The 25,893-nt window shown below is 41.4% G+C and overlaps 1 protein-coding gene across 5 annotated transcripts; it reads right to left on the bottom strand.

Annotated features, from left to right (window-relative positions):
* Positions 1–1,688: 1,688 nt before the first annotated feature.
* Positions 1,689–24,662, bottom strand: ZNF774 (zinc finger protein 774). 5 transcript variants are annotated; one of them, XM_082388391.1, is made up of 5 exons: positions 23,088–24,662; positions 21,258–21,370; positions 20,984–21,018; positions 18,693–18,799; positions 1,689–18,220 (listed from the first exon to the last, which is right to left on the bottom strand). In XM_082388391.1, the coding sequence occupies exons 1-5, from the start codon at positions 23,317–23,319 to the stop codon at positions 16,980–16,982; spliced, it is 1,728 nt and encodes a 575-aa protein (XP_082244517.1). In that variant the 5' UTR covers positions 23,320–24,662; the 3' UTR covers positions 1,689–16,979. The 5 variants fall into 5 exon arrangements, 4 of the variants coding, with proteins under 4 accessions (XP_082244517.1, XP_082244520.1, XP_082244518.1 ...); XM_082388394.1 differs by having other exon boundaries at positions 22,939–23,928; XM_082388392.1 differs by lacking the exon at positions 20,984–21,018 and having other exon boundaries at positions 22,939–23,926.
* Positions 24,663–25,893: the final 1,231 nt, after the last annotated feature.

Consider the following 25,893-nt stretch of genomic DNA (forward strand, 5'->3'; position numbering starts at 1 on the left):
TGTAAATGTATTTCCTCTCTAATCATAAAGGTTATGAAACTAATGGGCTCTTGCATTCTTTCTTATTCCTAGAACCATACAATTCTAACAGGTATTTAAACTAATATCCCATTGAGTTTCAGATATCTCAAACAGCTTTATCTGATTGTCACAAGTTAAGTCATTCTTCATAACTATAATAACTGAAATGTACTGAGGCTTTACTGGACTCTGTGTTTTGTATTTATTTTCTCATCTGAGCCTTATAATAATCCAACAAAGAACTATTATTATCTCCAATTTACAGATGAGAAAATGGAGAACTACATAATTCAACTGAAGCCACACAGCAAGAGGCAGAGCTGGAACTCAAACCCAGGTCTGTCTAATGACAAAACCCACATGCCTGGTCAATAAATACAAGTTTCATAGAAATTCACATTAAGGTCATAACCGACATCAGAGTAGCAATGTGTTCTTTTGTTTTTTTAATTGATACTATTGGCAAGGGGGTGAAAAAGCAACCTTTCTCATGCACTGCTGGTTTGGCTGTAAACTGATAAAACCTTTCTGAAGTCCAACCTTGCGTCATGCAGCCATCCTTCAAACAACAAATTTTACTTCTTGGAATATATCATAAAGAAGTTATTTTTTAGTGTGTAAAAATTAGTGATGAAGATGCTCTTTGGAAATGTCTTAAATGCCTGTCACTGGGTTTTTTTCTTTGTTTGTTTCTTTGTTTGTTTTTTACTCACTGATGGCAACTCCACACAGTGGAATTCTATACAGCCATAAAAGTCATGATTTGTGGTTCTGGTCAGGCTTGAATGGCTACAAGGAATAGAAACCCACTTTTCTTTTTTTTTTTTTTTTTTTGCTGTCCCACACGGCATGGGGGATCTTAGTTCCCCCACCAGGGAACGAACCTGTGCCCCCTATAGTGGAAGCGCGGACTCCTAACCACTGGATAGCCAGGGAGTTCCAGAGACCCACTTTTTTACCTGTAGAGGAAAATAGGCTGGAAGGGAGGTATTTATAATAAAGCTATATATGGACTAGAACAGGAGCAAGAAAAAAACAGGACTAACTAACTAAAAAAACAGGACTAAAAACAGGAAGCCTGAAGGCATGGTTCTGTCCCTCTGGGCATCTTGGCTTCTCCACAGGTCTACTCTACCCTCCTCTCTTTGACAACCAGCTTCCTCCATTCTAATATTTTGTGCTCCCTCACAACTCTGGCTTCTATTTGATGGAAGGCCATGGCATCCTTACACCATCAGCTCCATTGAGGATATCAGTTACACAATTTCATAATCCAGTGGCATCTGATTGGATTAGCTCATCCTTTCACCCCATGAGTATGTCTCTGACCGCCTACAGGTGGGCTGTCCTTGGATCAGATGCCAATCCTTTAGTTCAATTAGCTGGGGTCAGGAAATCAGCCAGTTAAGAATAGAAAACTGTGAGCTGGCATTATTTTCTTCAATGGGAGACTGGGTAGGCAAACAATGATCAGTATTTTTAATATGATGGTTAAGTGAAAATAACATTATGAACTAATAAATATATTATGATACCACTTTTGCTTTAAAAATATAGGTAGATAGATATAGATGTACATATAAATAGAAAAAAGGCTTAAAGCACATACACCAGTATAGTAACAGTGGTTTCTCCAAATGGGGAATTACAATGGATTTGTGGCTTTGTGTGTGAGATTTGTTTATTTGCTCTTTATATTTACCAAATTTTCTACAATGAGCTACTCAAAATATTATTTTGTCAGTAAGTATATATATGAATAAAGTTAGTAAATATGAAATGAATAAATAAACAAAAATTAAATGGCAAAATAATGAGCTAATGGGTCGCTTTGGAGATAGAATTGGTTCATGACCTCAAGGAATTTACAGATTCATGGGAGTGGAGCAATATTAACAGAATAGCTTCAGATAAGCACCATAATAGAGATTTCTCTTGGGCTGGGATACCTTTTAGCCTCTTATCTGCCTGGGAAACTCCTACTCAACTTCCCAGACTCAACTCAAATGTCACCTCCTCCCCAAGCAAAATTAACCACTTCCTCATTTATTCCCCATAACACTTAGAAAGCATATGTCTTCCAAAAAAATGTCCCATTTCACATTTTTATACTTCTGAAATCAGGATAGTCTTACAACCAGTATTAAAAGAAACTAGCCAGCTGCCAGGTAGAGAAGTAGATGGGAAAGTACCATAATTGTCATTGTAGATGTGTTAATTTAACTAATTTCTCAGAAAAGATCAGAGAATTTTCAGAGCTGGAATCGATGACAGATTCATGCTTTAGGAATGGCTAAGTGGATCCAAATAGAGTTAGACTCTTCACAAAAAGCTTGGCTCCAACTTTGATTTAGAGAAGAGGCTAGTAAGTAATCCCAGTGATAAATGTATGCTACTGTCAATCAAGTTTTTTAAAACATATACATTTGATAAGATGTTCTCAATGTCCCAAAAAGCTGTTGGAATTTGATGGTGTACCCCACAATCAAAAGTATCTTCAATTCCAGGAAGTGTGTACCTTTATATGGCTCTATTATAGCACTTAACTCATAGAATTACAATTAGTTATTTACCTGTCGATCTTCCCAGAGAGATCATTAACTTCTCAAAGACAGAAATTTGGGTAAATATACCCCGTGTGAATAGTTAACAAATGTAGCATCCTTACTGTTAGAGTTTTAAGATTTGCTTTTTATACAGTTCATATAGAAAATTTCCAGAAGGATGGATTCCTTAGGACAGATGGCAACACTTTGGACTGCTTTGGTTCCTTGTCTTGTATGAATACATATAGGGCTTTGGATACACATAGCCTCCTTTATAAGAGGCTGGAAAATCTGAGGTTATAGCTTCTCAACACTCTTAAAGATCAAATGTTAAGGAATTAACTTGAGGGATAGCTTTTCAGGAGGTTGTAGCTATGCTGGGGTAGGCAGAATTTTAAGATGATGCCCAAGATTCCATCCTTGGTTATCCATTCAAACACTAATCTAGGTACTGTTTTGAAGGGCTCTTGCTGATGTAATTAAGGTTACTAATCAGCTGATCTTAAGGTAGGGAGATTATCTAGGTAATCACATGAGCCCTTTAAAAGCAGAGAGTTTCTTTAGGTGGTAGCAGAAGAAGTCAAAGAGACTCAAAGCACAGAAGGATTTGATGGGCAATTGCCAGTTTTAAAGATGGAGGGGGCCACGTGGAAAGGACCTGAGAGCAGCCTTGAAGAGCTGAGAGTGACCCCTGGCCAACAGCCAGCAAGGAAACAAGAACTCCAGATCTACAAATTCAAGGAAGTTTGATTCTGTCAACAATTTAAATGAGCTTGGGAGCAGATTCTTCCCCAGATCCTCAAGATAACAGCCCAGTTCAGAGAACATTTTTACTTTGGTCTTATAAGACTTGAGCAAAAAATCCAGTCAAGCTTCCTCAGACTGCAACAGAAAACTAATACATATGTCCTAGGACATTTGGGTGTATGGAGAGGGGAATAAGGTTGTTCAAAGGTAGTATTGCCAAATATGCTGATGATAAAATTTTGCATTAAAAGAACTATGAGCTAGCTGTGCACGTTGCTCCTCTCTGACAAGTCTGTCTCCATATATTCAATGAGTCTTTTGGGCAGAAGTAGCCAGTAATAAAGCGAGTACTCCACTTGACTTATGCAATCTCTGATCTCATTTCTCTGTATTCCTATAGACTGAACAACTTGGGTAAGTAAACTAAGGCTAGCACCAGAACAAAGGGGATAACACATAGCAAATTATAGAGTACCATGAAGTGGGTCTCTATTGAAAGCCAGTTTTCATCTTCATTAAACCTTGTGTTATCTATTACTGTTTAACTCTCCTTTGTCTCTTCATTGGAAGAAAATCTAGTTTGCCTTGTACTTCAGATATTTAGATATCCTGGACCTTGTGTCTGAGCTTACCTCCTGCCAGGTATTTTGACTTTTGACACTTCTTCAACCTCACAGTTTTTCAGAAAGGAGCAAAATTTTTTAACTATGTGTTTATAATTGCAGCCATTTACCAACTATTTACCATGTTCTAGAACATGCTAGGTGCTTTATATTGTCTCATTTAATCTTCACAATAATCCTATGAGAAAGATATAGTTACTCTCATTTTATAAATGAGGAAACAGGCACAAAAAGGTTATTTGCTCAAGGTCATAAGATTCAGAATTGGGAATCAAGCCTAAGTCTTTCTGGTTCTAAAATCTCTGGTGAATCACCATTCAACACCAGCTCACAGTTTATAGACAGCATATCAATGAGAAGGTGTTCATTCACTTCTTGCACATGCCTAATTGCCTCTGGAAACCTTTCAACAAACATTTCTGAACACCCAGGTCCTGGTCTAGGGACAGCTGACAACAACAGGCTCAGAAGTTGCAGGAGGAAGCCAGGAAGTCAGCCCAGAATGGAGTTGGGGCATTGGCTCCTGGGCTGGGGTTAAAATAAGCCACAAGGCATTACTGCGGTCTCAAGGCTATAGACAAGGGACAATACAAGGACCTATCAAGAGATATATTAGGATCCATGAGCTCAGGAGGTAGCCAGATCAAGGTATGGAGAAAAGAGAGATAAATGGGGCAAAGAATACGGGACTCTTCCATGGGACTGGATACTGAGACAAGCCTGCATGAGCAGGGTTCCCTCATGGCAAGCCTCTTACACATCTACAAGGATGACCATGAGTTACTAGTAACAATAGCTAACTTGTAATGAGTGCCCTCCAGGTCCACTTCTAAATGTTTGATATGCACTACCTTTTTGATCTTCACAACAGGCCTATGAGTCAGAAACTACAGTTGACCCTTGAACAGCATGGGTTTGAACTGCACAAGTCCACTTATATACAGATATTTTTCAATAGTAAATACTACAGAACTACATGGTTGGTGGTTGGTTGAATCCTCGGATGCTGAGGAACCGCGGAGACTGAGGGCTGACTATATATTACATGAAGATTAATCCAGGAGTTGTTCAAGGGTCAACTATAGTAGAATTCTCCAATTTAAGGATGAGGAAACTGAGACTCAGAAAGGTTAACTAATTTTCCAAAGATTACACACCTAATTAGTGACATAGGCAGGATTTGAAATGCACTTGACCCAAAACCCATATATACTATATATAAAATAGATAACTAATAAGAACCTACTGTACAGCACAGGTAACTCTACTCAATACTCTGTAATGACCTATATGGGAAAAGAATCTAAAAAAGAGTGGATCTATGCATATGTGTACTGATTCACTTTGCTGTACAGCAGAAACAAATACAACATTGTAAATCAACTATATTCCAATAAAAATTTAAAAAAACACCCATGTATACGAACACTATTGTGTGCTGATGTGCCAATCCTTGTCCATGGTAGGTGCTACCTAGTGAGCTGAGTTGAAAGATTTGTGAGGCCCCATTTGCCAAGAACATGATGCCCAGACATGGCAAAGCACTCCCAAGTAACTTTTAGACATCAAGACAGATTAGGGAGCACAGATCAGAGAACAGTTGATTTTTACTAGGTGATATAAGAAGATTTCCTAGAAGAGGTGTCATGTAAGCAAGGCTTCCAGGGAAGGCCAGTGGAAAGGATGAGAAAGCACAAGTTGGGGAAACAATGTAAACAAAGTCAGGAAATTGTGAAAATGTATGGTGTATGGGGCATGTGCATGTGTGTATGTGCCCTGCTTACTTCCTAACTCAGTTCACTGCAGCCTCCTCAAAGAGCAGAAGCCACATGATGCTTCAAAAAGTCCAAGTGGGGACTTCCCCGGCGGTCCAGTGGTTAAGACTTTGCCTTCCAATGCAGGGGGTGTGGGTTCGATCCCTGGTCAGTGAGCTAAGATCCCACATACCTTGGGCCCAAAAAACCAAAAATAAAACAGAAGCAATATTGTAACAAATTCAACAAAGACTTTAAAAATGGTCCACATCAAAAAATCTTTAAAAACAAAAATGTCCAAGTGGAACCTCTTTGGAAAGAGGGTATGGCCTTCTCTTTCCTTGGGTACCATTGATTTTTGGTTGGGGAATGGGTAGACCCTTTTGGTGAGAGGGATTATAAATACCCTCTTCCTTTGTCACTCCTCATTCCCTTTGATCGGTATTCAGATGGCAGAATGCTCACCTCCTTTGTGGAATGCCACTTTCCTATGGGTTCCTCCAGAAGTGGAGTATGGAAAAATCTTCCTGGGCCTCTCATGAGATTACAGGCAAACTGGGGACATTTATACTACCATTTGTATTTCCAGAACAGGGCAATGTAGAATACTGTGAGACTCCAAAGATATGTAAACTATCACAGGAAAAAAATGGGAGAGACACACACATATGTAGCCATGTTCCTTCCTCCCTAAGACAACAGTCAGTTAACTGACCCATGTCCAGTCTGGTAGGAAAATGGCCAAGTTGGAACTGCCTCCTCACAGTACAGAGATGGGCTTTCCAAATCATAAGTACTAATCACATTGTTCAGTTCAGGAATCACTGGCAACATCCTATGAATCAGAGTGTCTTATGTGGCAGAATTCATGCGTGAAATTTAAAGAAAGTTTAATTTCAAGATCATGCCTTGTATTCATCTACTCATTCATATACCAATTGCTCTAAGTGACATCTCCTCCTGGAAGTCTTCCTTGACTCTCAAGATAGCCCTTCTGTGGCTCCCATATTCTTCTTTGTATTGAAAATATGTGTCTGTATATCTGTCTCCTTCAGCTACTCTATGTGCTCCTTGAGAGAACTGTCATGTTTATATCTGTATCCCTAGCACCTTGGACTGAGCCTGGATGTAATAGGTAAATAATAAGTGTTTACTGAATTAAAATGAATCAGTTGGGAAAATACAATGTGGGTTGGGCATGTATTCATATATTCTGTTTGTGATATGCCTCTGACTCTGAAGAGGTAGGACAGGCTGCATCCAGGCCTAGACTCTAGGCTAAGGTGCTGAAGTTAAGTGCTTTGGGTTTTCTTCAGTTGAACCCAATCCACCTAGATGAAGAAATGTATGTACTCTTAGTACACAAATGACAGATTCAGGGCAAAATCCCTGCTCATTAATAAAAGCAAGCTTCTAACTTCAGGATCCTTAGATTTTCTCTTATAATCTGATGGGCAGCTAAAACAGGTGGGATCAACCTGCCATCCTGACTGCAAGGAGAGAAGCCAAACATTTGAGTACTGGGACCTCATTGTGGACAAAGAATCCGGTATCTGGGGCAGAAGGCAGGGTCATACCAGGAGAAGAGTCAGGAAAGGAAAGTTGTTGCCAGAGCCCACGTAAGGGTCTTAAATTCTATACTAAGGAGATTCAACTCTCCCCTATAGACAACAGGAAACTAAGATTTTATAAGCTGGGAAGGAGTATGATTTGATTCAACAAAGATTTATGAAATGTTGTACTTAGGTACTAACGTGGTCATAAAGTTGAGTTAAACATAGTCTCTGCCCTTTAGACAAGTACACAAATGAGAGTACAAGATGGAATAAAAAGTGAGTGAAACCCAAGACGTGGAAAGGGTTATAGAGATCCAAAGGAGATCCCATCTGCTTGATGGAGGAGATGTGGAAATATTTCCTGGAGAGGGAATGTTTTAAAGGGGATTTAAAGAATGGGTACTTTATGAACATAGAATTCACTCAACAGCCAATAAACCTGTAAAAGTTGTTCAACTTCCCTACTAATCAGGGAAATGCATGTTGAAACCACAATGAAATGTTATTTCATACCCATCAGATTGCAAAAATTCAAAAGTCTGACACAACTAAGGATTGACAAGAAAGAATAGTAACGGAAATATTTATACACTTCTGGTGAGAATGGAAATTAGTAAGACCACTTTGGAGAATAATTTGGCAATATCTAGCTAAAGATGCACTCACCCTGTGACCTCAGAATTTCACTTCTAAGTATGTATACCCAGAGAAACTCTTACGCAGGTACGCAAGGAGACGTACCAAAATACACAGAAATACCTGTGACAGCAAAAACCAGAAATGACCTAATAGCTATCATCAGGAAAACAGATGAATTGTGCTGTGATTATATACTGAATATTAAAGCAAGGAAATTAAGTATATGTACCAACATGAATGAATCTCACAAACGTAATATTTGGGGTGGTACAGGATACTTACCTTGATACTCATTCATATACAATATAAACAAGTTTATGCAAAACAATATTATACATTGCTTAGGGATCTATATCAATATCTCCTTACAAATATATACAGAGAGACAGAGAGCATAAATAAATATAAAGCCATAAAAGTGAGAAATACCAAATTCAGGAGAGTGAAATATGGGTTGGAGAAGGGCTATATTTGGGGGGGGCTTCACAGGAAACTTTAGTGTATTGGTGTAAACTTTAAGTGTAAAATCATCTTTCTTTCTTTCCTTCTTTTTTGAAATTTCTTAAGCTGCGTGGTAGGTACATGGTTGCTCTTGCTCTACTCTTTATACTTTTGTATATCTTCTTTTTTTCTGGCCACACCACATGGCATGTGGGAACCCAATTCCCCGACCAGGGATTGAACCCTGGCCCATGACAGTGAAAGTGCTGAGTCCTAACCACTGGACCACCAGGGAATGCCCCCTTTTGTATATCTTACACATTGAATTTAAAAAAAAATAAGTGAATACTTGTCTAGTCTGAAGAATTGAGGCAGAAAGTCATTCTAGAGAGAAGAATGTTCTGGAGAGGGCAGGCTAAATTCAGGGAACAAAGTGTCACCGTTCTGTTTGGCAGAATAAAGGGTATTTTATGGAATAAGCACAGCAACTTGCATTTATATTTATATAACATCCTGCAGCATATAAATCATTTTCACATACACCAGCTCATTTAATTATCAACTTGAAGAAAAGTATTCTCATTTTATAGATGGGGAAACAGGCTCAGAAAGGTTATGTGATATGTTTGTGAATATCTTTGTTAGAGAAAAAGTTTAAAAGGATGTACAATAAACAGTAGTGATTATCTCTGGAAGGTGGGGTAATAGGTGATTTTACCTTTCTTGTTTGCTTAATTATATTTTCTGATATTTCTAAAATGAACATGTGTAACTTATGAAGTAAAAAAGTAATAAAGCAGGGAGGGGAAGGAAAGGGAGCAGGAAAAAAGTAACTTCCTCAAATAGTGGAGTTCTTTGATTCTGATCCTATACCCTAAATACACGAATGACAAACAACAGAAGAAATAAAGAAGCTAACATGGGAAAAAATGTTCAACTTCACTGATAAAGAAATGTACATTAAAACAAGATGTAAGAATCATGTCTATTAAATTAGCAAAAATGTTTTTTGAGGATGAGGGTGTGGTGAAACTGGTAGTCATTTATTGCTGGTAGCATTGTAAATTGGTACAATTCACTCAGAAGACGATTTGGCAGCAAGCAACGAGAGCTGTAAAATGTTCACACCCTGTGGAAATAATCTAAAATGTGGAAACATTTTTTTCTGAGAGAAAAAAAAAAGGATGTTTGCAAGAGCATTATTAATATAGCAGGGCATCCTCCATTCAGACAGGCGGTACGAGTTTGGCTGTTTATAGGAGGGTGGGCTCGTAATCTTCTGAACAGTCATTTGCACTAATTGATATACATAAAGGGAGGTTTTAGCTGTTTTTTAGCTGAAGGAAAAGTGAGAAAGCGTGAGTGCATGATTGAGAAGAAATGGAGGAGATTGGCCTGGTGCCTGTTCAGACCCAGGCATTTTGGATGGTCTTTTTTTTTTTTTCTCTTTTTTCTTAGTGTAACTCAACTCTATGTGGTTTAAGTGGAAAAGGTTAGGGACTTCCCTGGTGGTCCAGTGGTTAAGACTCTGCCCTCCCAATGCAGGGGGTCCAGGTTCAATCCCCTGTCAGGGAACTAGATCCCACATGCCGCAACTAAAGATCCCGCAGGGCTGCACGTGGCAATTAAGACCCGGCGCAGCCAAATAAATAAATAAATATTAAAAAAAAAAAAAAGTGGAAAAGGTCAGTCTCTGGAAGATTATTCTGTTTTCCTATTTGCTTTTTTTTTCTTGTGAAATATCTTGTAAATAAAAAGTATATAAATAATGCATATTAAAGAATTATAATAAAAAGAAACTCTGTGTGCTCAGCACCCAGCTTAAGAAATAGAAAGTTAGCATCCTTCTTCCCCATTCCAGTTAACCTCTACCCTGAATTTTATATTAATAAATCCTTTTCTTTTCATTACAGTTTGTGTGTCCTTATTACTGAAGCAATATAGTATTTGGTTTTGCCTGTTTTAGTCTTTGTTGTATTTTGACATTTACTGTATGTATTTTCTGTGTCTTATTTTTTGTGCTTAATATTGAGTTATTGAGGTTTATCTGTGTTAATGCTTATAACTGTAGCTTGTTCATTTGTCCTGATGTATTCAACACTTCCACTGTGTGAATTTACCAAATTTGCTGGAGGTGGGGCCACTAAATCTGCATTTAAAACAAGCACCCCCCAAGTAGGACTAATGAAGGTAGTTTTGAGAAATATTCTTAGAGGATAAGTCCAAGCTGTTACTTTTTATTCTCCAAGCTCTCTACCTCTACCTTTTAATTTCATTTAAACTGCTTGTCTCTGCTTTTCCAAAAATATTTTCCCATCTTTCTTCACCTAGGTAATTCTTATTCTCCAAGTTTCCTCATTAAACTATAAACTCCTCCAAGGCAAAGATTATCATCATTATCATTGTTGTCATTGACATTTATAGAGCAGATACAATGTACCAGGTACTATGCAAAGAGTTTTCTATGTATCATCTCATTAATCCTCATCCAACCCCGTAAAGAAGGTACTGGGCTTATCCCCATTTTACAGATAAGGAAGTAAGTGTCAAAGAGAGTAAGTAACTTGCCCAAGTACAACAGCTTTTTAAACGTGGACCTCTTTCACTGTTTTGTCTTTGTACTTCCAGTGTCTGGTGTAGGACTTGGTACATAGCACTCAATAAATGTTTTTCGAGCTGAACTGAAGGGAAAAATCAAAGAGAACAGGTGGAAAACCATCCCTTTAGTTCAGATACTGGAGTGCGGATGGAAAAGAGGAGCTAGGAACGAGATTTGGGATGCCAGATTATTATAGAATTGAAATCCGGGGAGTGAGGTTGTGGGAAGAAATGAGGAAAAGACAAAGCATTTCCATTTTTTTACTTTGGGTGCTTCTGTATTTTTTGGAAATTTTTACAGAAAGCACGTGGTGCTTTTACAATTAAGGGGGTGGGGGCAGCGTGGAGGCAGAAGCTACGTGACTTGGCACCAGCAAAATACAGGAAACAGGGGGAAAGCGAAATCTAAGCCAGAGGCACGTTGGAGGTGGGAAGCCTGATTAAAAGAGCCTAGACATGATAGCCCTGAGAATATAATATATATTAATATTAATGGAAGTTTGACAAAAAGGGGAGGGAAGGAATGTGACACTAGGGTTTAGGAAGAATTCTTTTGAGGTAGAAAGGTTTAATGATCTTGCCATTTTGTTCTGTATCTCCCAGTGCCTGCCACAGTGCTTGGTGATAACATTCATTTACTGGAGACTCACTTTGGGCCAGACACTAAGCTCTTTATGTCATGGATTGAACCAATGTCTTTAATTTTTCTCTCTTGAATATGACTTTTACACATGGCTGCCAAATCAAACTTCCTCAAATGCTGACCATGCTTCTCCTCTATTGGAAAACCATCAATGACAGACACTCCATTCCCCAGAGAATAATATCCAAACTCAGTTTGGCAACTAAGAGCCTTCTTGGTGTGACCCTCACTCACCTGTCCCGCTTTGTCTCATACTGCTGCTTTTCTAGCATGAGTTCCTTGCCTGTGAGCATGCCTTCATTAATTCATCCAATGAACATTTACTGAGCACCTACTACCTAGCAGGCACTGTTTTAGGTGCCAGGGAAAGAATGGCAAATAGGAGAAATGGCTCCCTCCCCCCCATGAAGTTTACCAAAACAAATAAGTAAACAAGAAAAGATCAGGAAGGTGTAAGGCCTTGGATGAAAATAAAAGAGGATAATGTGATAGAGAGTGGCTGTTGGGGAAGAGGACTAATTTAGATGGGATAGTCAGGGAAAGCCTCTGTTAGGAGGTAAGTTTTATGCTGAAACCTGGTTGACAAATAGGAGCCTAAGCAAAGATCTGGACGAGGAACATTCTGGGCAGAGGCAACAGTTAATACCAAGGCTCTGAGGTGTGCATGACCTTGCTGTGATCAAGGAACAGAGAGAACGCAAGTGAGTGAGAGGGAAGGTGATATCAGAAGAGGCTGGAGGGTGTGTCAAACTGAGGGGGGGCCTTGTAGGCCTGGATAAAGTTTCAGGCCTTTATCCGAAAAGCAATGGGAAGCTGCCAGTTTTAAGCATATGGGTGATGTGATTAGATTTAGGATTTTAAAAGATCACTCTGGCTTCTGTGAGAAGAAATCAGAGCAAAAATCTGGGAGGGGCTTCCCTAGTGGTCCAGTGGTTAAGATTCCACGTATCCACTGCAGGGGACCTGGGTTCGATCCCTGGTCAGGGAAGTTCTGCATGCAGCCAGGTGCAGTCAAAAATAAATACATAAAAATAAAAATATAAAATCAAATCAAATCTGCGACGTCAGTTGGGAGGCCACTGCAGGAATTCAGACGAGAGATGGTGGTCCCCTGGGACTAGAGCTTGGTGGTGGAGATGGGGCAGCTGACAGATGGGGTTGAGAGGAATCTGGGAGGTAAAGCTGATAGGGCTTGGTGATGATGTGGATTCTGAAGTGAAGGAGAGAGGAGGTGTAGAGAATGTGCAAGAAGCCCAGTCATAGGGTAGAAACAAAGGGAACTATGAAAAGTCAGTCATCTTGACTCTCGCCAATACCATTTAAGTATTCCCTGCTCATGGCTGGGGGGCGCAGGGTAGGGGGCAAGTAGCAGAGCCGCAAAGCGAGTCACGCATCGCCCCTCAAGAGCTCACATCTTATAAGGTAGACACATCTGTACAATATGAGAAACAGGGTGAAAGAAAAAGACCATTTATGTTATAAGCCAGTGAGCTGTCTGTTAAATACTACTAGGAAGTCGGCATAGGAGGGGCCGGAGCCTGGGGAGGGCTGAGGAGTGGGAGGGAGGGAGCCAGGCTATCGACGACCTGCTTTTATCCCCTCAGAGCTTGAAGGTGCCCATGTGGATGCGCTTGCTCTCGATGTGGACGATCCTAGGGTCTATGAGAGCCCCAAATTTGTAAAGTGTTAGAGACAAAGATGTTTTTTCTGATTTCTCAGATAGACTGAAGCCTAGAGTGATCAACTGACCTGTCCAAAAACAGTTGGCTAGTAAATAACCTCACCAAAGCCAGAGGCTGGCTCTTCAGACCCTCGGTACTGTGCTGCTTCCACACCCTGCCTCCTAAATCTAGGGTTGCTCACAGACCATGAGCACACATCACATTCCTAGCTGGGGTGAGGGTTATGCCTGCTTGTGCTAATAATGCAGCTTTTGTGTCCCTCCATGTCCTCTAACTGGCTCCTTCTTGCGGGACACTCTTCTAGGACATTTCACATTAATCCAGTGCCAGATTCTCAGAATGTCCGAACTTTCTCATTCCCCGTTGTACCCCTGCCCCAGGCCGAAACACTTCCTCCCCTGGAGAGATGGTACCCCTGGATTTCACATGAATTACCCTGTACCTCTGCTGCCAGCTGTTTTCCTTACCTTCTGATCTGATTGTTATACATTATTGCTGTTATTATTTAACATACTGATCATATTTGATTTAGAACAATGCTTGGGTAGATAAATGAAGATGATATACTCTCATATTACCATGAAAGGGACGTAAAACCATTCCCAGCTAATGGGAATGTAATTTCCTCTCCTGTTTTCAGGCCTGGATAGTATCGGGAAATATTAATTGGAAACTTAGCAAGCCCATCCCTGAGGAATCACTCAAGTATTTAGCGAGCTCTTTAGCACACTACTTTCTGGTGAACCTAGACAAACTGGAGAGGAGTAGCCAGGAGAAAAACATCAAAGGCCATGAGAAAAGTTATTCTGAGTTGTATGCATGTATAAATGTCCTGTCAGAGAAGAGTCTCTCACTGGAAGGGGCTTCGAAATCTAAGGCATGGAGGCCAAAATTTACATAGTGATATTAAAAAAAAAAAATTCAAAGGAGTCCTAATCAAGCAGCTGTTGTGCTGTTCCTACACAAACTGTACCTCAGGGAAACCGAATAGTTGATTAGGGGTAGTTCTCTTTATAGAAGTATTTCAGCTAATAAATGAAGAAGGAGTGACGGATTTAAAATATCATTTGGCAAACCGAAGTGAAATCAGGGCTTATCGATGGTTGCGAACATCACAAGAAAAGAGACAAAAAAACGAAAACAAAAACAAAACACCAGGTACCTCTTGATAGAAGTTACATAAGATCACTATGGAGTATTCTTGTCCCCCTCTCCCAAATCTGAAACTGATCATGTTTACAGATCCAACTACCAATATTAGGAAAGCAGAGGATAGAGGAGCATGTTAAAGGATCCCCAAAGGATGGAATTAGCCAAATACAGACCTGTGGGAGACAGTTAAAGGACAAGGTTTTTTTTTCAACAAATGAAATACAAGAAAAAGAGAGAGAGAGAGAAGAGGGAGGATTTTGTAAGGAATATATCAACCAATTGAATGTAGAGACCTTATTTGGTCTCTAAAAAATAAAAACAGGGAATTCCCTAGCGGTCCAGTTGTTAGGACTCAGCACTTTCATTGCAGTGGCCCAGGTTCAATTCCTGGTCGGGGAACTGAGATCCCGCAAGCCATGCGGCAAGGCCAAAAATAAATAAATAAATAAAAACAAAAACCACAAGATAATTAGGGAAATGTGAACATTGACTGGCGTATTTGATGATTACAAAATCACTGTTCATTTTTGGTAGGAGCAATAATAGTACTGTGTCTACATTTAGTAGAAGAGCTACCTTTTAAAGCAGTGGTTCCCAACCCTGAGTATGCAGTATAATCACCTGGAGGGCTTATTAAGACACGTATTGCTGGGCCCCACCCCTAGAGTTTCCAATTCAGTAGGTCTGGGGTGGGGACTTAGAATTTGCATTTCTAACAAGTTTCCAGGTGATGATAATGCTACTGGTCTGGGCTCACATTTTAAGAATTTACAGCTCTGGATTAACCAGATTTTTTTTTTTTCTGATCAATTATCTATTAAAGAAAGAGTTTAGGTTATCAGCTGAGTTCTATGCCCCCATGAGTTACAGCACTCAGGTGGCACTCCATATAATGGAAGAGAACTAGTGTTCCAAGGCTGATGTATTAATTTAGTCTGTATTGACACAGGAAAGCTTGAAAGAAAACACCTTCAGTGCCCCACTCTTCTCTCCAGAGGGTTCAACACCCAGCTCCCTCCTTAACCACTTACATCTGCCATGAGGATCGAGGACCCCAGCACAGGACCCTGTAAAGCTCTCGGGAACTTAGGCTACATCCCTCCATCATTTCCAAATTCAGAGTGGTTTGATGGATATAATATGGGTCCTCCAGGCCTGTGGTGTCTCAGAGGCACTCCAACAAATCCCAGAGCTGGTCTGTTCCATGTTGTTGAAGAGGAGACCTGCAGAGAGATCCTGGCTCTCCCGTTAGTTCATCATGTGACCCGTAATGAGTCACATAATGAGTTGAGCATTTGAAGGCCTTAGGTTTTCAATAGGTAAAAAAAGAAGTCCCTCAATATGAGAGAAAGTGGGACACCTGGGGAAACATTAGCCACAGCTCCTTGGAAGAAAAGACATTGGCAACAATACCGTAACATTAAACTTTACAGGTATTACACTTTATAGTTTAACAACAAAGTGCTTGTGTGTGTGTGCATGTGTGTGTATATGTATCAGATCCTCACAATAACCTTGTGAGGTAAGTAAGGTAGGGCCTGAGAGAAGGGGAAAGTCTGGCCAAATTAGGTGTCAAGGGGCCAAGACACAAATACCTCACCTTCTCAACGAAGTCGGTGTGCCTTCCAACACACTGCCTTCCTTCCATTTCTTCAATTAAATAGAGGACTATACTAGTGCATAAAATGAATGACCCTAAAAGGATCAGAGACTTGCGTTAACTTAAAACTAAAGGGCCAGTGACCCAGCAAATGACAAAACAAGGGTTACATCCTTCAGCTAAATGCCAGGAAGGATCCCTGCAATATCATTTAACATTCTCAGCAACTTTGCTTCCACAATTTTACAGTCCTCATCCAGGTTCCTCTGGGCTGTTCATCACAGGATATTTTCTATGCCTCAGAGGGCAGCAAACCTCCAGGGGGAGTACCTCATACACTGCTGTACAAAGAGCTTCTGAAATTCTTCTAGTCTCCAAGTCACAAGACTGCAGACATCCTCTACGATAATTCTGCCTTGTCATGGCAATGAGACATCTGGTGACTGCATAGCACTGGATTAGGAGAGTGTTTTCTGTTTTATTAAATCTATGTGTTCACACCCCGAATCTTCTAGTTCCAGTCTAATTTCTTGCAAGTTCTGGGTTTGTGGGGCTGCAATAATAAATTCCTTATTGAGTAATAAGGCCGATAAGAGCAACCAACCCTGTATTGAGTGTCTTCTAAAGGCCAGGCATTATATCAAGGGCTTTGTATAAGATCTCAAATATGAATCATTAATGACGAGAATGTGACTACATTTATCTCATTTCTCTTTTAGTAACCAGGCATCAAGCATGAAACTCACATTTTTCTGTCTAAGAGTCAGTCAAAAACACTGAAGGAATGCCTTTTGTGTTTAGAACATTATTTGGACTCTGTAGGTTTATCCTCGCCATTAAAGCACAGAAAAAGAGAACAGATCAGGGCCCGACTTGAGCCGCTGACACCCAGTTTCAGGTTTTCTCTGTTTGGAGCGCTTAAAGACAATAGCAATGGAAATTTGGAAGGGAGGAGAAGAACCATTAAAGACTATTTTCTAGACCAAATGGGTGTTCTGATGGCATAAAAGGTGTGCCTTCTGTCGGAAGCTCTTGTCACATTTACTACAGTGAAACGGTTTTTCCCCCGTATGTGTTCTCTGGTGTGTGAGAAAATGGGAACGCTGATTGAAGGTTTTGCCACACTCAGGACAGCGATAGGGTCTGTCTCCTAAGTGGATTCGTTGATGGGTAATGAAGTGGGAGCTCTGATTGAAGCTCTTCCCACACTCGCCACACTTATAGGGTCTTTCTCCTGTGTGGATCCGTTGGTGCTTGATGAGGGCAGAGCTGTCGGCAAATCCTTTCCCACAGCTGTCACACTGAAAAGGCCTCTCACCTGTGTGTGTCCTCTGGTGCGTGACCAGATGCGAGCTCTGACTGAAACTTTTGTGGCAGTAAGGACAACTGAACGGCCTTTCTCCTGAGTGAGTGCTCATGTGAGCCACAAAATGGGAACTATCTCTAAAGCCCTTCCCGCACTCCGGGCACTTAAAGGGCCGTTCTCCTGTGTGGGTTCGCTGGTGCTTAATCAAATCCGAGCTCTGGCTGAAACTCTCCCCACAGTCATTACACCTGTAAGGCTTCACTCCCGTGTGGGTCCTCTGGTGGGTGATGAAATTGGAGCTGCGACTAAAGCTTTTATGACACTCGAGGCACGTGTAGGGCTTCTCTCCTGTGTGGGTTCTTTGGTGCATTATGAGGTGTGGCTTCCGTCCGAAAGTCTTCCCACACTCTGGGCACTCATGGGGCCTCTCACCTGTGTGGGTTCGCTGATGTTTGATGAGGGTTGAGCTGTCGCTGAATTTTTTCTCACATCCATGGCATTGGTAGGGTTTCTCCCCTGTGTGTGTTCTGCGGTGGGTGACAAGGTCTGAACTCTGTTTGAAGCCTTTCCCACACTCCATGCATTTATAAGGCCTCTCACCGGTATGGGTTCTTAGGTGTCTTATGAGATAGGAACTCTGGTTAAAGCTTTTTCCACATTCTGCACACACCGGCTTCTTTCCTATATATCCTTCCAGGAGCTTGTTTAATTCCTTCTCCTGTGAAAAGGGCTCCTGCTGGCCCTCTGCTAGGAGGGTTCCATGCTGCCCTTCTAATTCAAGACCCCTCTCCCAGTTTCCTCCCCAACGAGGAGTATGAGAAATATCTCTATTGGCCCTTTCTGAGGATGTTCCACATTGTTCTGCTGTTTCAGAAATGTCCTGATTGAGTTTTACCACCTGATTCTTAAAGTCTGAAAAATTAACAGAAGTAACAGAGAATAAAGTTATCACTTATCAGGAAAGATCATCAGAAAGCAGCAAGAAAGATTAAAATTAGTGTTTTTGCAACAGACCACATTTAGTTTAACTACTCTCGTTTTCACTTTGTGAAAAGTTTATTGAAGATCATTGAGCTTACAGAAAACATGAATTCCTAAGCCCTTTTTATTTTAAGATGGTCAGATGAATCTTGAGGGGACCTTCATATCAAGAGTATACCACATATTGCCAAAATTGGGCAACTCCTTTTAAAGATGTTAGAGTCTAGACAAAAGTGAAATGTTTACTTAAAATGAAGACTTTATCTGGTCAATGACTGATTGCTCAGGAAGTCAAATTTAACCTTCTAATAGTAAGAACAAAAGTCTAGGGCAGCATTCCAAATTCCTCATTTAAACAAGGGCTGAAATGCTAGATTTCTGCCCACCGGGTAACACATCTCACCTGTGTGACTTTCCCTCAGGATCTTCCTCGCCTCAAAATTTTGGAGTGGTAGGACCCATGGCTCTTCCTTCTGCTCTAGCTGGGAGATTGCACTTGGTCTAGAAATCCTATAAGGAAGGTGAACACAGGATGTTAATGTGAGCCATCACACAAGGCCTGAGCAAAATGCAATCCCCCCTTCTTCCCTAGGTAGAAGAGAACACCCCAGGAAGCTCTAATGTGTGTTAAGTCTCATTAAAAGGGCAGCCATGATGAAGTGATAAAAAAGGGTGCTCTCCCCAAGAGGCTGAGAAAAAGCTCTTTTCCTCCTATTAAAAAAAAAATCAGACTTGGGTGATAGAAACTCTAGAATAAGCACAATAACTCATCTCTCAAGGCATAAGGCTAAACCCATGTGGAGACATAATTTTATCAAAACAAAGCCGCCATGACCTCCCCCTTAGAAAGAATCAAGGAAGTTAACTATAACTATAATGTTTACTTTTTAATTTATTTATTTTAAAAATATTGATTTATTTATTTATTTTTGGCTGTGTTGGGTCTTTTTTGCGGCGCACGGGCTTTCTCTAGCTGCGGTGCGCGGGCTTCTCATTGTGGTAGCTTCTCTTGTTGCGGAGCACGGGCTCTAGGCATGTGGGCTTCAGTAGTTGTGGCTCGGAGGCTCTAGAGTGCAGGCTCAGTAGTTGTGGTGCACGGGCTTAGTTGCTCTGCCGCATGTGGGATCTTCCCGGACCAGGGCATGAACCCGTGTCCCCTGCATTGGCAGGCGGATTCTTAACCACTGCGCCACCAGGGAAGCCCCATGTTTACTTTTTAAATTTTCCCAGAAGGGCAGCAGTCGGTACTGCCATGAGAAAAGGACAAACACTTGTAAGAAAAAAACAAAACAAAAACAAAAAAATGGACAAAGAACATGAATAGGCAATTCAGAAAAGAAAAAAATACAAGCAGCTTATAAATATATGGAAAACTTTTAACCTCAACATTCACCAAAGAAATTCAAATTAAAACAATGATACACTTAGGCAATATAGTGTAGAGGTAAAGAGTGCAAACTCAACAGTCAGATTGCCTGAATTTGAATCCTAACTCTGCCTCTTACTAGCTGTGTGACCTCAGGAAAGTTACTTAAACTCTCTGTGTCTCAGTGTCTTCATCTATAAATTAGGGAGAATGATAAAACCCACCTTACAGAGTTGTCGTGAGGATTAAGTGATTAAGTCCTCAGTAAATGTTAGCTATCACTATTATTTTACCCAGACTCTTAGATTATGATACCCACCATGATAGAATATGAAGAAATGGACACTTTCATATAATGCTAACAGAAATAAATAGCTTGATTCAATCTTTTTGGAAGGCATTTTGCAAAAACACCAAATACCTTAGAAGTCTATTCTCACACCCAGCAATTCTAATTCTGGGAATTCTAAGGAAATGAAAAAAAGTAAAACCAAAAAAAAAAAAAGAAAAAGAAAGAAAGTTATGCAAAAGATATATTAGCTAATTATTAACTAATTACAGTTCAATAAACAATACTTTCAAAAAGACAATTAGCTAAGAGATCATCATCACAATATAGGTGAAAATTTGAAATAACCTAAATGTCCCTCAATGAAGAAATAATTACATTTGATTGAGCCATATGAAATTGTCAGTTCATAGGTAAAAAGTGGTCAAAAAATGGTCACATATATGGTTCAATTTAACGTAACTGCTGTATTCCATAAAACAAAATACTAAGTGGTTATTTTAAGTAATGTACAGATATTTATTGTTGTCAAAATATATTCACAATACAATGTGTAAGAAAGTAAGATTTACAACTGAATATTCAGTATGATCCCAATTTTTTTCTTTTCTTTCTTTTTTTTTTTTTTAATTGTATATATGCTTAGGAAAATGGCTGGAAGGATCGTAACTCTTCAGCAGTGGGATGGATGACTTTTGTTTTCATTTTGCTTGCCTTTTTTTTGTGAGTACATATCACTTGTGTATTAGATATGAAGTAAAGCAGGGAGAAGGCATTGCCATGGTATATTTTTTCCCTTTTTTTTGTTTTTTTTTTGGCCACACGGTGCAGCGTGCAGGATTTTAGTTCCCTGACCAGGGATTGAACTGGCGCCCCCTGCAGTGGGAGCGTGGAGTCTTAACCACTGGACGGCCAGGGAAGTCCTGCCACAGTAGTTTAGAAAGAGCATTGGAGGGTTTTTGTTTTTTTTTTAAGTGACAGGAAAAAAACCATGGGAAGAGCTCCCCCTTTTCCACAAAGACCTGGGTTGGACTCTCACCTCTGCCACTTAACTTTGAGTCTCAGGGTCCTGAGCTGGAAAAGGGGGATGAAAATACATCAAAGAGTTACGGTGAGATATCAGTAAGACAATAAATATCAAATAAATTTGCAAACTACTAAGTGCCATAAAAATGGAAGTCATTCTTTTTCTGCCAGGGAGGTAACAATTACTCTCACAGAGATCTGAAGCTCTAAGAGACCAACAACCCTAGAGACCACTCATATCTGGGCCCTCTCAAAATATCTAAGATAAAGGAGAGTAGCATCCTTACCCTTTGAGAGCCCATTCTTCTAACTGTGCTGGGTGGTATCCCTGAAGAGGACTCTCTAAGCAGTGTCCAGGTAACCCACTCGTCCCTGAAGTCCCCAGCCACATCATCAGTTCCTACAGCAAGAGACCTCAGTATGCATCAAGAGCTCTTTAGATATTCTCACCATTGTCTCAAAACCAAAAGACAGTCACTATGGCCCCAACATACCTAAACAAAACCTGCTGACCAGAATAGCTCTGAGGTAAATGCTGTGAACCACAGAAGGGATGCTTTTCTTATTCTGTTTTAACATAATCTTTCCTTTGGCCAACTTTCTCATCACAAAATGAGGCCTGGGCCTCCCAAACACATCTGCAGAACCCTCAGTCTTTTGGAAACATTAACTTTTTGAGGAACAAATTGTCCATGATGGACAAGATAAACAGAGGAGAGAGTGCACAGGTATAACTCGATTTCTGGAAAGCTTTGGATTCTCTCCAACTACATTTTCCTCAGCTAGGTAGGAAATTGCGGACTTCATTACATTCATATTAGTTATGAGAATAGCTGACTTTTCCTGGCTTGTAGATTTAGTGTCAATTTCAAGGGACAAACTATGCAGAAGCCCAAAAGGAACTGCCCTAGGTATCATTCTATTTCAAGGTTTAATGCAGTCAGAAATGGGACTTAAAAAGACATGGATTTTAAAAAACAACATGGATAAGCTGTAAAATTAAGTGAAATTCAATGGCGATAAGCACAAAACAAAATGCTTGGGGGCTGAAAAGAATCATTAACACATTAATAAAATTAACATCACTATCATGAAAAAATTATTTGGGGGGAGATGGTCAGGTTACTGGATGCATCAGTAATTTATTCAGTAATTAATATTCTGTTAGGCATTAGGAGTCACAAAGTAATATAGGATAATGTTTGTTTTTTTGTTTGTTTTCCCCCTTAAAGAGTTTCCACTAAAAACAAATACAGTCTGCCAGCTGATTGAACAGATGAACCTGCTACAAAGAATTCTGTATTTCAGTGGAGGATGGATCAGACCGGGGTGAGGAACTTTTACTCTTTCACATCTTTTGTCTCACCAATCAGAGCACCTGTGTACTACTAGAATACACACACTGTTCATGGAAACATTTATGCATTTACACATATTGCTATTGGTCACTTATAAAGTACTGGGTTTTTAGGAGCCTAAAAGCTGTGGGAATACATTTCATCTCTCTGGTTTAAAACCTTAACAAACAAAAATAATGTCATTAGGAAGTGAAAACTGTAATGAGTTTTGAGCATACATTTTATTTCTCCATCCATTACAAAACCCAACAGCAGGGCCCATCTACAGGAGACAGCGGGATGGAGAGCTCTTAGCCAAGGTTAGAGAAACCCTGTTTCCCACCCGGTCTCCTGCCCCGCCGTACAGGAGACCTCAAAGGCCCTAGACCGCTGAGGTGCTGTGACTAAGTGCCATTGTGAGAAGCACTAGTTTGTTCACTGGGTTTATTAATAGGAACATGACCGCACGGGTAGGGCCGACACCCATTCTCCTCCCTCGCGGTGCTGTAGGCCCTAATCTAGGTGCAGCGGTCAAAGGGTCGCAAAGCTAAACTGAAACCAGAGGACCACCACCGAGGAGCCAAAAAAGAGGAGGAGCTATCCCGACGCCGGCAGAGAAAAGCGCAGCTACCTCTCCCCACTCCTCAGCAAGACCCGCGGGCTCGGAAAGGCGAGCGCGGGCACCCGGCAGAGACAACGTCGGGGCGGCGGGCGAGCCCCATCCACGCCCCTCAGCAGAGCCCGGGCTGCAGCCGCAGTCTCCTTCCCCGGATCACTCACCGCCCCGGGGCCCAGCCCGGGATGGAGCACGAAGTGAGAGTCCTCCACCGCCGAGCCGCACCCGGCCCGCAACGCCTTGGCAGTCCCGCCCAGAACCCGACTGGGATTCGTGACAGGGCTGTGGGGACACAGGTGGGACTCTGGACAAGACAACCAGCAGCCGGAAAATACCGCCCCCGTCCTCTTGCCATTGGCTTTTCAGTTTCTGGGACGAGAAGTCTCCCCCGTCCATAGGCTGATAGAGCTTTCAATCACCGCGGAGCCTTTTGGGAAATGTAGTCCTGAGCAAGACCTCAAAGGACTGGGAGTCCCGGGACGCCCAGTTCCGAGCGGTGACAAGGGCTAAACCCAGTTCACCCGAGCTACCCGACCGCTGGAACCGCCTCTTTAGAGCTGAGAAGAGGATCCAAAGACTGTACACCCAAAGATGGATCTGCAGATGCGAACCTCCGGGCCTCACCTGACTAGCGCCGAGCAGCCTTTACCAACCACTGCATCTCCCGCGCTCTGGCACCTTCCAGAGCGTGAAGCAGCTCAGCGCTATAACCTTGCGGTGCAGCCGCCTCTGCTGGGTCCCCCGCCTTACCCCTGGGCGGCCAGAGCCGCGGCCAAGTTCCAGGCCAATTCAGACTGGGCATAACAAACCCCAGTCAGGAGCCGTTAGTGGAAAACAGACGTTCTGCTTCCTTCTATTAGCAGCACAGTTCCCAGGCATATCCCTTTTCCATTATAACCAGAGGAGGCCTGCGAGGGCGTCAAGTATTCTAGGAAATGTGGTGTTGGGTTCCAAACTGCGGAGACTCCTGGATCTTACGTGAGAGCCAGTGTTCACTTTGCGGGGGGGCCGGGGGGGGAACCTAAAAAATAATAAAAGCCTTTCCTCACAATGAAAAAAACATGCCTGTCTACTCTTGATTCACTCCAGCTGAAAAAAGGAAAGTACATTTTGTGATGAACTGTAAAAAGCTTAGAATTACCAGCCAATGGGCTAATGCCTAAGACTCCTTTGATGCTAATTCAACCATTCCTTCAACAAACATGTATGGTGCATCTTCTAACAAATATTCACTGGGAATGTTCTGTACTCAAGACTGTTTGGGCACTGTGGTTACCCACAGGAATCACACGTGCTCCTTGCTTTCATGAAGCTCACAGTCCAATAGGGGAGATAAACCATAAAAGACACTAAATATGAAGTAATATTTTGTCTTTTCTTCTTTTTTTCATATAACCAGTGGCATCTCAGTATTTGCTACATAATTGTAGTCATCTGCGAGATAACCACAATTGCAGTTTGGGAAATTCTGTCCACTATAAACAAATGTCTGGTCTTGCTTTGCAGGAACAGCAAGGAATGTCCAGGAAACCTAGAGGTTTCCAGGCCTCATGTGACTGGAACATAGTTCAGGCCCTAGAGAATCAAAGGCATCTCTAAGCCTCTCAGGAGTCTTTCTGGTATCCTGCCATCGGGGGAGATTCTGTAGTTCTTCAATCAATCAGCCGAGAGTGTGGAGGGAAGATGAATGAAGAATCACAGAATCTGGCTGATGCCTATCACCTGCCCCTTCTCTCTCTCTCTCTCTGGCTTATTTCTTTTGCCCCAGTCTCTTATTCACCATTATCAGGTGTGTGGGGAGAAGGTGGAAAGGGTGGGCGGGGGGTGGGCAGAGAAGCTTGGTCTCCACAAGGAAGTCAGTAGAGAAAACAAGACCATGTATCTCAGGTGGCCACTTGGAGAGAGGACCATGACCTGTTGGGATCTGGGTGCTTAAGAGTGTAGCAGAGAGGAACTTCCCTAGTGGTCCAGTGGGTAAGACTCCAAGTTCCCAATACAGGGGACCTGGGTTCGATGCCTGGTCGGGGAACTAGATTCCGTATGCATGTGTGCCACTGCTGGGAGTCCGCATGCCACAACTAAGAAGTCTGTGTACTGTAACTAAGACCCGCTGCAGCCAAAATAAATAAATAAATATTAAAAAAAAAAAAAAAAGAATGTGGCAGAGAGGAGGAAGTGGGGGAGGGGAGCAAAACTGTGAAAGGACCTCTTGGAGAATGAAAAGAGAAAGATTTTTGGCAGGTGCTATAACTGAAATTTTTATGAGAGGGAGTATATTCGTTATCTATTGTTGCATAACAAATTACCCCCAAACTTAGTAGTTTAAAACAACAAGCATTTATTACCTTACAGTTTCTGTGAGTCAGCTTAGCTGAGTGTCTCTAATTGAGGGTCTCTCATGAGGTTACCGTCTAGATGTCAGTTGGGGCTGCAGTTATCTGAAGGCCCTACTGGGGCTGGACCTGCTTCCAAGATTACTCATATGGCTGTTTCCTCACGCAGGCCTGTCTTCATAACAGGGCAGCTGGTTTCCCCAGAGTGAGTGATCTACAAGAGATAGGAACCTAATCTTGGAAGGGATACGCCACCCCTTCTGCCATATGCTCTTGGTCACACAGACCAACCCTGGTACAGTGTGGGAGAGGACTACACAAGGACATGAACACTAGGAAGCAAGAGTCATTGTGGCTGGCTCTCACAGGTCTAAAGCAGATTTTAGGACACTTTCCTTGTGACATAATGTCAAACTCCTGTGACACCTCTTTAAGGAAACTTATAGTAGATATCTATATGTATGGGGAACTTGGGGTTGGGGGGAGTCACAATGCATACACTATGAGCCAGATGTACAAAAATTTTAAAAATATCTCTATAATTGAACTTAGATTTCTCAGGAGATTCTCTTTATTGGGCAGTTCTTCAGCTTACCAGTTAACAGTCTCTTCTGGGTTAAAAAAAAAAAAGCCCACT

This window comes from Balaenoptera borealis (genome assembly GCF_965194805.1).
Source record: "Balaenoptera borealis genome assembly, chromosome: 3".
In the NCBI taxonomy this organism is placed as follows: domain Eukaryota; kingdom Metazoa; phylum Chordata; class Mammalia; order Artiodactyla; family Balaenopteridae; genus Balaenoptera; species Balaenoptera borealis.

Excerpts from the sequence above, each read along its gene's own strand:
- ZNF774 (XM_082388391.1), bottom strand. The coding sequence starts at position 23,319 with ATGGACGGGGGAGACTTCTCGTCCCAGAAACTGAAAAGCCAATGGCAA. Across the intron at positions 21,371-23,087 it reads CCGGGCTGGGCCCCGGGGCG|GAACTGATGATGTGGCTGGG; the intron begins GTGAGTGATCCG and ends CTCTTGCTGTAG. Across the intron at positions 18,221-18,692 it reads CCTGAGGGAAAGTCACACAG|ACTTTAAGAATCAGGTGGTA; the intron begins GTGAGATGTGTT and ends TTAATTTTTCAG.